Source organism: Egretta garzetta, unplaced genomic scaffold (genome assembly GCF_000687185.1).
Source record: "Egretta garzetta isolate BGI_Z169 unplaced genomic scaffold, ASM68718v1 scaffold172, whole genome shotgun sequence".
NCBI classification, from domain to species: Eukaryota; Metazoa; Chordata; class Aves; order Pelecaniformes; family Ardeidae; genus Egretta; species Egretta garzetta.
Genome location: NW_009258951.1, coordinates 2,700,643 through 2,713,673, shown reverse-complemented (window position 1 = coordinate 2,713,673; position 13,031 = coordinate 2,700,643). Strand labels below are relative to the sequence as shown.

At 35.9% G+C, this 13,031-nt stretch overlaps 1 protein-coding gene across 1 annotated transcript in view; it reads left to right on the top strand.

Annotated features, from left to right (window-relative positions):
* The first annotated feature begins 238 nt into the window (after nt 1–238).
* Nucleotides 239–13,031, top strand: part of DHX36 (DEAH-box helicase 36) — a 20,997-nt gene continuing 8,204 nt past the window's right edge. Inside the window, exons 1-15 of the mRNA XM_035889982.1 lie at nt 239–356; nt 1,172–1,373; nt 2,073–2,111; nt 3,363–3,533; nt 4,460–4,539; nt 5,857–5,931; nt 6,074–6,240; nt 6,827–6,908; nt 7,391–7,531; nt 8,425–8,527; nt 10,109–10,196; nt 11,099–11,154; nt 11,255–11,319; nt 11,817–11,960; nt 12,617–12,734. Of these exons, the coding sequence (XP_035745875.1) occupies nt 250–356; nt 1,172–1,373; nt 2,073–2,111; nt 3,363–3,533; nt 4,460–4,539; nt 5,857–5,931; nt 6,074–6,240; nt 6,827–6,908; nt 7,391–7,531; nt 8,425–8,527; nt 10,109–10,196; nt 11,099–11,154; nt 11,255–11,319; nt 11,817–11,960; nt 12,617–12,734 (1,638 nt within the window). The 5' untranslated portion in view covers nt 239–249. The remainder of the gene's footprint in view (nt 357–1,171; nt 1,374–2,072; nt 2,112–3,362; nt 3,534–4,459; nt 4,540–5,856; nt 5,932–6,073; nt 6,241–6,826; nt 6,909–7,390; nt 7,532–8,424; nt 8,528–10,108; nt 10,197–11,098; nt 11,155–11,254; nt 11,320–11,816; nt 11,961–12,616; nt 12,735–13,031) is intronic.

Here is a 13,031-nt window from a genome sequence, read left to right as displayed (position 1 = left end):
CTCGGCTGCCCGTGCCTTTACCTTAGAAACGCGTGGTGCATCGAACGTCTTGCCTGACGCGGTGAAAACGAGGTGTTTGTCACTGCAGGCTGGAATTCCTCGGAAGGGGAAACTTATAAAGAAGTTCCTCGTCATGCCAGAGACTCACTAGTTTGATATTTAAGTGTTAATAATGTAATATTGGTACGTGTTGATGAAAACTGTACTTTTTTAAAAACTGGGTTTTTTTACTAGAGAGCTGTCGTGCGTATGGATGAACGCAGGGAAGAGCAGATTGTGCAGCTGTTGAATACTGTCCAAACTAAAAATGAAAAGGAGCAAGAAGCCATGTCCTGGTGGTCTGGGGATGAAGAAGGGTAAAGAGAAACAATTACAAATGCTTTTATTTGCTTTGAATTGAACAAACTTCCCTCAAACTGGTAGGAAGATATACCAGTAAATATTTACATCACTAGTGAATGAATTAGGTTAACAACTGTATTCCGTTTTCTCTACGTGTATTGCCATACTGAAATGGTTGGTTGTAACCATTGCTGTGGAACTCTTTTCCAGATTATTGTTGAGTTTGGGGAGTTACATTTTTACTTAAAATCATAAAATCTTGTAATTGATCTCCAGCCCTGCTAGAGTAGATATATGGAACTCTTCAGCTTCCCTAGCCTCTGGAATTACTCTTCCACAGTGGCATTTGACTTCCTTTTTCAGTTATTGTACAGTCTTGGAATGTTTTTGTGGCCTCTGTGAAATCGGGTCTGTTCTTAACACTTAAAGGACTTTAAATGATAGCAGTGAAATGGGCAGCCGCCTGTGTTACTCTGAGTCCACTGAAATGAGGTGTTTGGGTCTCTGGCTGGCTGATCCAGTCCCAGGGCAATGCTTCTGACAGCGGGTGAAGCAGTCATTCTCTGGAGATGTTTTGTTGCTTTGTTATCTTTGTTTTGATACAAAAGAATACATTACGTTTCTAGATATCGATGTCAAATTTTTGATGGCTGGTAGTTGTCAGACTTCAGTTGTTTTAATGGCATACACTGTGTTCTCATCAGCTGACAGTCAAGTAACTCGTGGATGTAATGTCTCAAAAATTGATTTAAGGTTTGCCTTGAATCGTTCAGTGGCCAAGCACTTCTCGGATCATCTTTGAAGTTTCTGTTCTCTGCACTTATTTCAGACCTACTCCAGAACAGCCTGCAAAAGTGAAACCAGATGCTGAAAAACCTCCTGTAAGACAGAGACCAGCCTTGGAAAAAACATTCCTTGATCGGGATGTGGAATATCTCTTTGAAAAAAATGAGCAGGATACTGATTTAGATGAACAACTTAAAGAAGACTTAAGGAAAAAGAAATCTGATCCTAGATACGTTGAAATGCAGGTACTTTTCCATGTGTTAAGTAGAAACCTTTTGATTGGAATTTTTTTTTTAATGTAAACTAAACTAACCAGAAAACATAACTTCTTGTAATTTATTTAGTAGGAAGTTGTCATGATGTTACTTTGGCTAAAAATTACCTTCAGGATTTGCAAAATGTGTATCTGTCAGTAGGACAATGATTAAAAAACAGGCTTTCAGTGACAATTTTGATTGCATGAAATCTAAGATTTTAAGTTTACACCTTGTTTAGTTGGGTGGGGTTTTCTGTTTGTTTTTTAACGGATTGTATCCCTGCCTTTATGTCTAAAACGGAAAGCACAAAAATGGGCTCTGAAGGAATTGCCTCTTAAAAACACAGTTTATGTTGTTCAAATAGCCATGTATAAAGTTGTCAAATAAAAGTCTTAGCATGAACAGACAATTCTCCCTTTGGTACAAGGCCCTAGTCTTGCAACTGTATATAGATACCTCTTCGGGTACTGAACTGTTGGCTTTAAATAACTTCACTAAATTTAATGAAACTGAAAACATGCATGGACTTAAACTTATTTCTAGTGGGCCTGTGTTTATACAAGTATTAACTGAACAGTTTGTCACGTTATTTTGCAGTTTAGCCTAGATCATAGACGAAATCTGTTGTATTCCTTCAGTGTTGAAAAGGTGTTTAAAGATACGTACTGTTATTTTCTTTTTCCCCAGAGATTCAGAGAGAAACTGCCTTCGTATGGGATGAGACAGGTACATGTGTATTAAATTTGAAAGAATGTGTGTTTCTGTTGCTCTGTTGTAGAACAGGAGAAAACAGTTGTGGAACTGGGACTAACAGGAAACCTTTGATGCCTTTATGAAGGTGCTGAGGCTTCCCAAGTTCTGACACTGTGTTTGACTTCTTTCCAGAAAGTAGCTCAGGTTCACTGCTTCATGATATGTTTGAAGTTACTCTGGGGCTATATACAGCTTTATCAGTAGGGGCAGCATTGTTCATGGAAATGGTATAGAATGCTAGATACTTAAGTACTTTTTTTTTTTTTTTTTTTTAAGTATAAGTCTTTTTCTTTCTCTGCCAGGTAAACTCCTAGAAGGTCCCTAGTTACTTGGATTCTGTATAGAGTAATTGACCACTACGTAAATTGTCATGTTTTCTTATATGGATAAATTTGTGGCCATTTGTTGAACACTTGCCCAATTTAAAATTGAATATAATGCCAATTAAACTTTTTTCTTTTTTAGTCACAGACTTAATGGCTGTACTGCTGGCTCTTACTGCCATTAGTTTCCCAGTCAAAGTATAATGTCAGTGGTAGTATGGGTTATTGTTAATTGATGTTAATTCTTCTTTTGATGCTGCCTGTATGAAATAGAAATGGAGTATTCTGTTATGTTTTCTCTTGCAGGTTCAATGAATGATTAGCGAGTTTCCTTTCTAAAGTTAATCTAATTGTCATAATGATCCTGTTAGTGTTTGTTTCTTAAAATTGTTATAGTCCCCTTTACAGTCCTTCGGATTGGGAGGTAGAAGCTGAGAGCATAAGAAATCTGTTCCTGTTGGTATAAGAAATGTTAAAATACTGCTCTGAAAATCTTCAGTTAGTGCAGTCTTGGAATCCAATAGGGAAAACTCTTGTTTTCAGTTACCAAAGATATACAGAAGGCAAGCAGGGGGGATAAAAGTTTAAAAATGCATTTCAGGCTTTCATTTTAGTTATTTTATGTTGGTTTCATACAGAATTTTAAGTATTTAAAATGAGTATTCATATTTGATATGCTTTAAACCTTTCACATGTGAAGTGCAAAGGTACAGAAATTACATCTGTGTGATTTAAACTAAACCTGTTTTAGTATTACAAGAAACAGATTAGTATCTGTTTCTTCAGTTGCTATGACACTTTCTTCTAAGTTCGCTGTAGAGTAGCAGAGAATTGTCAAAATCCTTCTAAAATATGTTTTGAACAATAATACAATAAATGTTTTCTCTTTGTTTGGAAACAGGAACTTGTAAACCTTATAAACAATAATCGAGTAACTGTGATAAGTGGTGAAACTGGTTGTGGAAAGACAACCCAAGTTACACAGTTCATCTTGGATGATTACATAGAGCGAGGGAAAGGGTCTACATGCAGGATTGTTTGTACTCAGCCCAGGAGGATCAGTGCTATCTCGGTAAGTGCCATTTTGACAAACTGAGTAACTTATTTCTTGTGATTGCTGCCCCCCCAATAAATCTGAGGAAAAATTACTGCCTTACTCAGTCAGTGAATGAAAATACGTATTTCTTACTGGGCCTAGGATCCATGGGCTAGCTCATGAACTCAGTGTACAATTTGCTAGGTCATTTGAAGTTAAGATCTGAAAAAATTCCAAATGACCAGATAGGTACTCAAAGAAACTGCTCTGCCGTCACATGTACTCATACTAAATTTAAAGCTCAAGATAAGCATTCAGCCTGTAGTGGACAGTGAAGATGGCTTTTTGTGTGTTCGTTCTCAGTCGACTTAGATTTTATTGCAAATAAAAAATTTTGTTAGTATATGCTAATTTGGTATTTCATAAGTTTTGGTCATTCATGGATTATTGGCACTGCAAGCTTCACTCTTCCCTGAATTTAATCATGGTTTATATCTGCGATTTTTAATGGATTTGGGCAGTGCAAATGTGAACTAAGGTAAACACTAATGCTGTGTCAGGCCCTTTAGAGGTATATTAATGACCAAGAAAAAATTTTGACTTTTAAGTGCACAGTAATTATTATTCTTGATAGTTCAGTGTCAAATAATTATAGAACCTTACTTCCTATGAGGAAAAGCTCACCCTGCTGAAAGAGGCAAGTGTATTGCTAATGCCTAAATGGTTGCATTCCTTTTAAAATATGTCCTGGGTCACAAACTTGTTCTTGGGTTGCTGCCAGGAAACTTTGTTCTCCATGGAGATGACAAAGTGATTTTTCAGGGTGTTTCATTGTTGTTTACATAACGTCTTGATTGTAGGTGGTTCCTGCTAATGAGTAGCTAAATCATGGATCGGCTGTGTGGGATTTTTTTTTGGATTTTCTTTAATACACTGTTTTGATTTTTACTTATTTTTCTAAGGTGGCTGAGAGAGTTGCTGCTGAAAGGGCAGAAGCATGTGGCAATGGTAAGAGTACAGGATACCAAATTCGTCTGCAGAGGTAAGTAAGGCTCCCTTGACAGTTTCTGTGTTTTCATGTAAAGTAGTATCTGTTGTTGTTTAACAAGAAAATTTGAAAAGTAGTTCTTAACGTAGATGAGGTTGACACACCAGAAGGAAGGGATGTCATCCAAAGAGACCTGGACAGGCTGGAGAGGTGGGCCTGTGTGAACCTCATGAGGTTCAACAAGGCCAAGTGCAAGGTCACAATGAGGGTGGTAAAACACTGGAACAGGTTGCCCAGAGAGGTAGTGGAGGCCCCATCCCTGGAAACATTCAAGGCCAGGTTGGATGGGGCTCTGAGCAATCTGATCTAGTTAGCGGTGTCCCTGCTCACTGCAGGGGGGTTGGACTAGATGACCACTAGTGGTCCCTTCCAACCCTAAACATTCTATGATTCTATGATTCTATGATTGCTTTCATTCTGATATTTTCTCCAAAAGGAATTCCTGTGAGTAGCTGGTGTAGGTTTTTGAAATTTAGCAAAAAGTTTGACTGCTATTATTGTATTTTAAGCAGCACTTAACAGTGGCTAGCACCAAGTTGTGCTTTGTCTAGTTAGTCCTTTTTTCAGCTCTTTTAAAAGGTTCTGCTAGAGATGGAGATAAAAGTGATGTCCCTAATGTGTTAATTTCAAGGAGAAATGGAAATGCTGAAAGAGAGAACGCTCTAAGCCATATTTCTGTGGAAAACCATGTATTTGCTACACTTATCTGTTACGTAATCCCCCTGGGATCAGGTTAATAAAGTTAGGTGCATTGACCAGAGTTCGTAGACCTAGTTCTATAGAGCAAATGCTATTAAATCTGGAGTCATCTGTAATTTTAAAAAAAAAAACAAAACTGAAATGCTGCCAGCAAATAATGGAATCTCAATTATTATTGAAGAAAAACTGCTGGAGGAAGATGACAGCTTCATCCTTCCAGCATTTTAATTTGAGTTTATTGAATCTCATTTATATTTTTCTTTACTATTTAATCAAGAATGTTATACTGCTGTATATTTAGCTTTCATTTGTGCTGAGCTTAGATAGCTGCAAGAATTTGGGGTCAGCAGATCAATGTGCAAATGATGAAAAATGATGTCTGGGAAGTCAGGGCTTCTGTCAGATTATGAGTAGTTCATTCCCTGTCAACAAAAATGCTGCAACTGTGGCCTAATTCCTTGTTCCTCCAATTGAACTGTAAGTGAGCAAGTCAGAGAATGAGGCATACTTCAAAATGTCTATAATGACTATCTGCATTTTGATTTTAAGCTTTTAAAGTACTTTGTAAAATACAGAAGAGAGCTGAGGCATTCTTAATGTATTTTCTTTCAGTCGGTTACCAAGGAAACAAGGTTCAATTTTATACTGTACCACAGGAATTGTCCTACAGTGGCTCCAGTCAGATAAGTAAGTTTTCCTATTTAATAAGAAACTGAATACAATTATGGAGTGACTTGACTACTGAACTGTTTCTAACAGTCTTGGCTCTGTTGTTTTTTTTTTAAGTTTGCTAAAAACAAATGTTTAACTTCCCGCTTTTCTATTTTAGGCACTTATCCAGCATTAGTCATGTAGTCCTTGATGAAATTCATGAAAGAAATCTTCAGTCAGATGTTTTAATGAGCATTATTAAAGATCTTTTGAATATTCGTTTGGATCTGAAAGTAATACTGATGAGTGCTACTTTAAATGCAGAGAAGTTTTCAGAGTATTTTGGTAGGTGTAATGCTTCCTATGAATGTTCCTCTTAAGTAATTTAGGCTTCTACAGTATAATGCAGTTCTCAAATTTTAGGACTGATTTTTATCAAAAGAGGTAATGACTTCAATTTTACCATTTTCAATGTTACCAGTTGCCAGCTGCTGGAGATGCTTATTCCCCTATTTTTATCTCATCGTGTGCTTCTTACTGCTTTTCAGACATATCGTGGAAACAGTCTCTCCAGAGTGTTTTCATATTAAATATTTACTAATGTTTACCATATTTTAGAAGTCTTGGTGTGAGTGGGCAATGCGATTGAAGCCTTTAGTTGTTCAGTCTTCCAGCTTTATCCTGTAGCTGGAACCAGATGCATACTCCGGAGAGCAATATACTGCTTGCTACCTATGTTTTTTTTATTTAGCAACTTTATTTGGAATTGAATTTGGCATGTTGCGTGAGAATTTAAAAACAAACAAACAGAAAAACCCTATGGACTTGGCAACTATATTGCAAAAATAGTGAAGAATGTTTATTGCCTTTATTATTTCAGTACAGTATTTTTATTTGCTGTCTAAAAACAGAGTTATGCCTTCCTCGACAGATAATTGTCCAATGATTCACATACCTGGGTTCACTTTCCCTGTGGTGGAGTATCTTCTCGAAGATGTAATTGAGAAGTTGAGGTAAGTGTATTTTCTGAACACTATTATAGATAGTATGTTGGGGTTTCTTGCTTAGTATGTCTTTTCAAAGATTATCTTGGTATAAATAACCTGTGGAAGAATTAGCTGTGTTTTTCAACAGAAAACCTTTCAAGGGAAATTTAGTAACTTTCACCGTAATGAAAAAGGCACATAGCTACCTAGAAATGTTGGCTTGAGGAGGCGAAAAAACCCCCCTTGTCTCTCTTTCAGTGTGGTGAATTTTCAGGCTACTAAATCAAGCTAGTCTTTCTGTTCATTCAGACTTCTTTTTTTTGTACATGTTCTCATGCTTGCTGGAGATGATACCTGTCTTTATAAGTAAGATTTCTTTCAGAAAAGAAATTTAAGAATCTTTACATGGTATAGCTACAGCGCAGCATATTGCCCATAGTTTAGAAAACTGCTATGCAGCTGGCTTTAAATTACTTTTGTTTCAAAATTTAATTGTTTGTTATTTAAAGGTATACTCCAGAAAACACAGACCATCGTCCACGGTGGAAGAAAGGCTTCATGCAAGGACATGTAAGCAGACCAGAAAAAGAAGAAAAAGAGGAAATCTACAGGGAACGGTGGCCAGACTACTTAAGGCAGCTGCGGGGCAGGTTGTTCTCAAGTTACTCTTCTGCATTATGTTTTTAGACACCACTTAACTGAGAAACATAAATTAGTGCTGTGTTCTATTACTGTGCTTTTATTAACGATGTGATAATTGCTACTGTGGAAAACAATAATGATAGAATTGCCAGTACAGTTGGCTGGCAACCATTGAAGTTATCACAGAGAATTCACTTCCTTTGCGTGTGCAAACTGTAAGAGACCTTACAGCTGTCGAGTCGCTTGCTGTTGATGTTGATATTGTCCATTACAGTCTTCAACATAATGTTAGGCTTCTAGGTCATTAGTTCTCTTCTGATGAATTCTCCTCTTCAGTCTCTTTCACTGTATTTTAGTCTCATAATCAACATAATACAAAATGTGCTGGTTTAAAAAAAAAAAAAAAAAAAAAAAAGGGCAACCAAAAAACCCAAAACCAAACCCAACAAAACAAAAAAACTCCACCACAACCTTTTCCTTAGAATATTTTAATATTCCCCTTGAGTGGTTTAAAACCAAGCTAAATAATTTTACCTCTTGAGCACCTAGCAGAGATTGTCCACTTGAAACATTCTTTTGATTGCCAGCATTTGACTACTTTGGTAATCTGGATGAGTCGATTAATTGGACAGCCCGTCTGATTTATTTCAGGAACAGCATCTTCCTGTCTTTTCTCCCGTCTTTATCTCTGTCTGGCCTATCCTGTGCTGTGCTCCTCCGGTTTGTGCTCCTCCTTCCCTTTCCCACCATGTCTTTTGAATCAATTGGAGGTACAATAATTGAACAGACAAAGAAATACATTGAACACTAATGTGTGATTGCAGAGCCTTATAACAGAAACATGAGTGTGTGACTTTGTATGTTAATAAATTATCGCTATGTGTGCTTTCAATGCCTGTAGGTATTCAGCAAGTACCATAGATGCCTTGGAAATGATGGATGATGACAAGGTCGACCTTGACCTTATAGCAGCACTTATCAGACACATCGTTTTGGAAGAAGAGGTACAATTCTGTAACTGTTGTCAGTGGCTGTTGGGAATGTCAGAGCTGGTACTTAGTTTGGCTGGTAGTTAGTTATCATGCAGTTATAAAGAAGAACAACTTCTTGTTTTGCTCTTCTGAGAAGTGATCTAACAGCTTTAAATACATAATTACTATTTAAGCCCTGAATTTAGAATGGGGTTAGTTACAGTGTTTATCAAAATGATGGGATGGAATCCATGTTTAAAGGGGAGTACAAATCTAAGCATTTTCTTGAATAGGGGTTGTGGATATTAATGAGAGCTATATACATAAGAAACTTAAAAATGTACAAATACATTTGATATGCTCATTTATGGTCCCTTCTGAGCAAGGGATAAAAAAGAGCCTGAATCCTTTCACCAAACACTAGGGATTGTTTAGTAAATAAAACTGGATAGATATCTGAAGGTTTGGGTACCGTTTTGATTCAGATGACTGCATTTTTTTTTTTTCTTTTGGATAAGCTTTTAAATAAGCCTTCAAATGAATTGTATACATCCTAGTTATTTGATGGAAAGTAATATAATTACAAATTAAAATTTAACTTTTAGTTCTTTCTGTGACCCTGTGTGTTTGTCAAAGGTAGCATTCTTTGTAGTCTGTAGTAGAAGTTATGTTTTGTGAAATAGCTGTAGAAAACTGAAAACCTTTAGTGTACAACTAAATCTCTGTTCTTAATTCCTCAGCCATGGGAGAAAGAGGGCAAGAACAATATTTAGAGTTGATACTCACTGCCTCATGCCTATGCTGTACAGCTGGGTTTAATGTGGTTTTTTTTTTTCTGCCTGAGTAATCTACATATGACTGAATTTTCATACAGCCTAGCAAAAGTCTGGTCACATTTACCAAACACACAGCTGAGAGACTCTTCCAACTTTCAGCTTGTCAAGATTAGTAGCTAATACAGTTGCATTAGTAGTTATCCCCAGATGTGCCTTACCTTGTTATTTAGTAATATCATCAGAATATTAATATCAGAACGATTTTGTGCCTGACACAGTGACAAACACGACGTAAGAATAACTTCTGTTACCACAGGCATAACGTATTGTAGAGTGTCATAACCTGAAATAATATATTTGTTTCTGTGTTCAAAAACATCTTTGGATGAGCTGACACCTTGGCTGATTCCTTAAAGAGAATTTTTATTATTTAAACTATTAAACAATTTATTATTTCAGTTGATAGATCATTTAAGCTGTGGTTAATGAGCATGAGTTGCTGTTTCATATTTTGTTCTTCCTGTATTGAAAATTATACATTAGTTTCTCTCTGTTTTATTTGCAGCTCAAATTCTTCTAGTGTTGACATGTTGATTTTTAAAACACTGCAGCAGAAAAATATTTAAAATCAAATTTTTATTTAAGGCGTTCAGATAAATATATGTTGCTAACTCTTTCATGGAAAACAATCTTACAAACTTTGTTCCAAACTTGAGTCAATGAGGTTTCAAGTATCACCTATCCCACATATATGTATCAGCGTGCAAGTAGCTGGTTCTTTGCATAGCACATAACTTATTCTAACCTCTTTTCCCTTCACGTCCTCTTTTATATCTAGGATGGTGCAATTCTAGTGTTTCTTCCAGGCTGGGACAACATTAGCACTTTGCATGATCTCTTGATGTCACAAGTCATGTTTAAGTCAGGTAAAAAGAAAATTTAAAATGTGAATTCTAGCAGTAGCGTTAGTGACAAACTCTTTAATTTTTGCATGTGATTGCTGGTATTGCACTGGAATTACTTTTTTTTTTTTTCTTGTCTCTCCTCTCAAAATGATTGCAGTCTGTTCAGCACTTCTTGCACTTCTGCGGTATTTTGCATCTGCTAATAATAACAGGTCATTTTCCTCGGTGTAGGAGTGAATAATCTGAAAAAGAATATCAGACCTGCATCTTCTTCCTTTTGTCCTTTCTTGTAGCTATGATAACTTCCATCCAAAACTAAATTCTCTTCATTCTGCGTTCATTTCCTCTTTTCTTGGTTCTCCAGCAGCTTCTGTCTACTGCTTTGCTGATAGTTCTTTCAAATCCTGTTTATTCCTAGAATCTTTTTTTAATAAGACAGTAAAATACCCTACACCTGTCTGATACACTTTTTAATTTGTCCTGTTTGCATAACTCATATTTTCATCGAACTTGTCTAACTATGCTCTTGACTGGATTCAGATAGTTGTCTTACAGTTCATGTTGTGTACATTTCATAGCTAAAGAACTTCAATTTATTGAAAGGTTGAGGAGACTGACAGTTTATTTATTAAACTTGAGCAATTATTAAATAATGTGAGAATTTAAAAATTAAATATAAATTACTGTACATAAGTTCATATATTTTCTTAAGCTTGTTGAGTCATTGTAGCATAATGGAAAAAAAAATCCTTTGTACCTTTTTACTTTAGAATTTGCTGTTATGATACATATACCCATGATTTCAGAATAAGAAACAGTAGACTTGCTTGCAGCATATTTTCTCTATTCTGCATAGTTGATATTCCTGTAAAATTAAAGTTTCTGTGCTTACACCATATCTTTTACTGATTTTAAATTTTCAGATAGGTTTATTATCATACCTTTACATTCATTGATGCCTACTGTTAACCAGACTCAGGTATGCTTTTCTTTTATTGTAATATTTCACAACCACAAAAAAAAAATTAAGCATACATTTGGTTTTGGCAAACATATAAATGGGCCATGTATAATTACAGGTTTTTAAGAAGACGCCGCCAGGAGTAAGGAAAATCGTGATTGCTACCAACATTGCAGAGACTAGGTAAATAGCTAGCTATACAGACCAAAAAAAGCTATACATTTAACAAAATAAACTAAAGTGTAAACCTGTTTAATGTTTCTAAGTAATATGGTTTTGTATTTGTACTATTCATTTAGAACACTTTATTTTTAGAAATGTTTATATACTAAACAGGAGTTATAAGCAGTAAAGCTTTCCTTTAATTGTTTAAGACAATTAAAACATGGATGTTACTATAAAGACTCGCCTTTGTTGTACATAAATCTGAGCTGCCTATCCTTTGCAGATGTCATATCCCCATGTGGTGGCTTTTGCCAGACCTAGGAGAATAAATAAAGCTGTTTCTTGAATGCTTAGTAACGTAATTCTTAATGAAATTCCAAACAGTTTTGGTTTTTTTTATTGTTGGCTCACAGTTTGGGAGGGGGTAAAGAGAGGCTAAACCCCTTTAAAATCCTAGGTTAAGCTTGCAAAAATGAAGATTTGCATTTTTTCTCTTTTTTTTTTTTTTTTAACAGCATTACAATAGATGACGTTGTGTTCGTTATAGATGGTGGAAAAATAAAGGAAACTCACTTTGACACACAGAACAATATCAGCACAATGGCAGCAGAGTGGGTTAGTAAAGCTAATGCCAAGCAGAGGAAAGGTCGAGCTGGGAGGTAAGAATAACGGGGATAGTTAGAAAAGTTTTGTGATGAGTTTCTATCTGTCCTGGAGCACATGCATGCTGAAGATACTACTTTGTTATTCATAAGTTCAGAAGCAGATTCATATGTTCAGAAACATGTCTCTTGTTCTTATGGAAAGAAGGGTTTCTTTGTCTTTCTAGGAAACTGACTTATGCTGTATTTAACTCTTGAGTTTCCCTCCTTGTAGAAGAATAAGTCCCACATTTTTTCAAATTTTTGTTGGTGAAGTCTGCCTTCACACCTGATTTATGAGGCTATGATACATTAAAGTGAAAATTGTCTACATGTTAATACCACTTAGCTATGTACCAATTTTTTTTTGAAGTTTCTTTCCCTCTCAAAATACCTTGTGGAATATTTTCTTTCTTGTGCAGACTTACAGTTCTTCTCTGGTCTCTTTGTTACTCCTTTTTAGCAGTTGGTAGGAGGTTTCTGTGTTCTGCATGCCTTTTTTCCTGTTGATAGGTCTGTGTTTCAGAAAGCTGAAATGGCTTTTACAACTGAATATGCTTCAGTTCTAATTCCTTGAGGTGTTTTGGAAAGCTGTTTATAAACAAGCACAATTGTAATGTCACAGTGTCATAGGAAAAAAAACCCAAAACAATTGTTTACATAAATAATTCCAGAGTTCAGCCAGGCCACTGTTACCATCTATACAATGGACTACGTGCTAGCCTTCTAGATGATTATCAGTTACCAGAGATCTTGAGGACACCTTTGGAAGAACTCTGTTTACAAATAAAGGTAAATATGTGAATCTTCAAGCATATTTATTATCTACTTTTCCAGTAAGAGGCTGAGAGATTAATTTAATGCAACTGTGAGCCTATGGTTGTCTTCAAGTCAAAATTCTGTTACACCAGAAGTATACTATACTTAACTAATAATTGCAGCAACGTTTGCAAAAATGCATGCTTGTATCTAGATGCATCAAACCCAGGAAAAATAGGATTGTCTAGTATAAATAAAAGCTGAAGTCTATTACCAAAATTTGGACTGTGCTTGTCTCCGTCTCCCCCCCACGGCACACATATCGCTGTA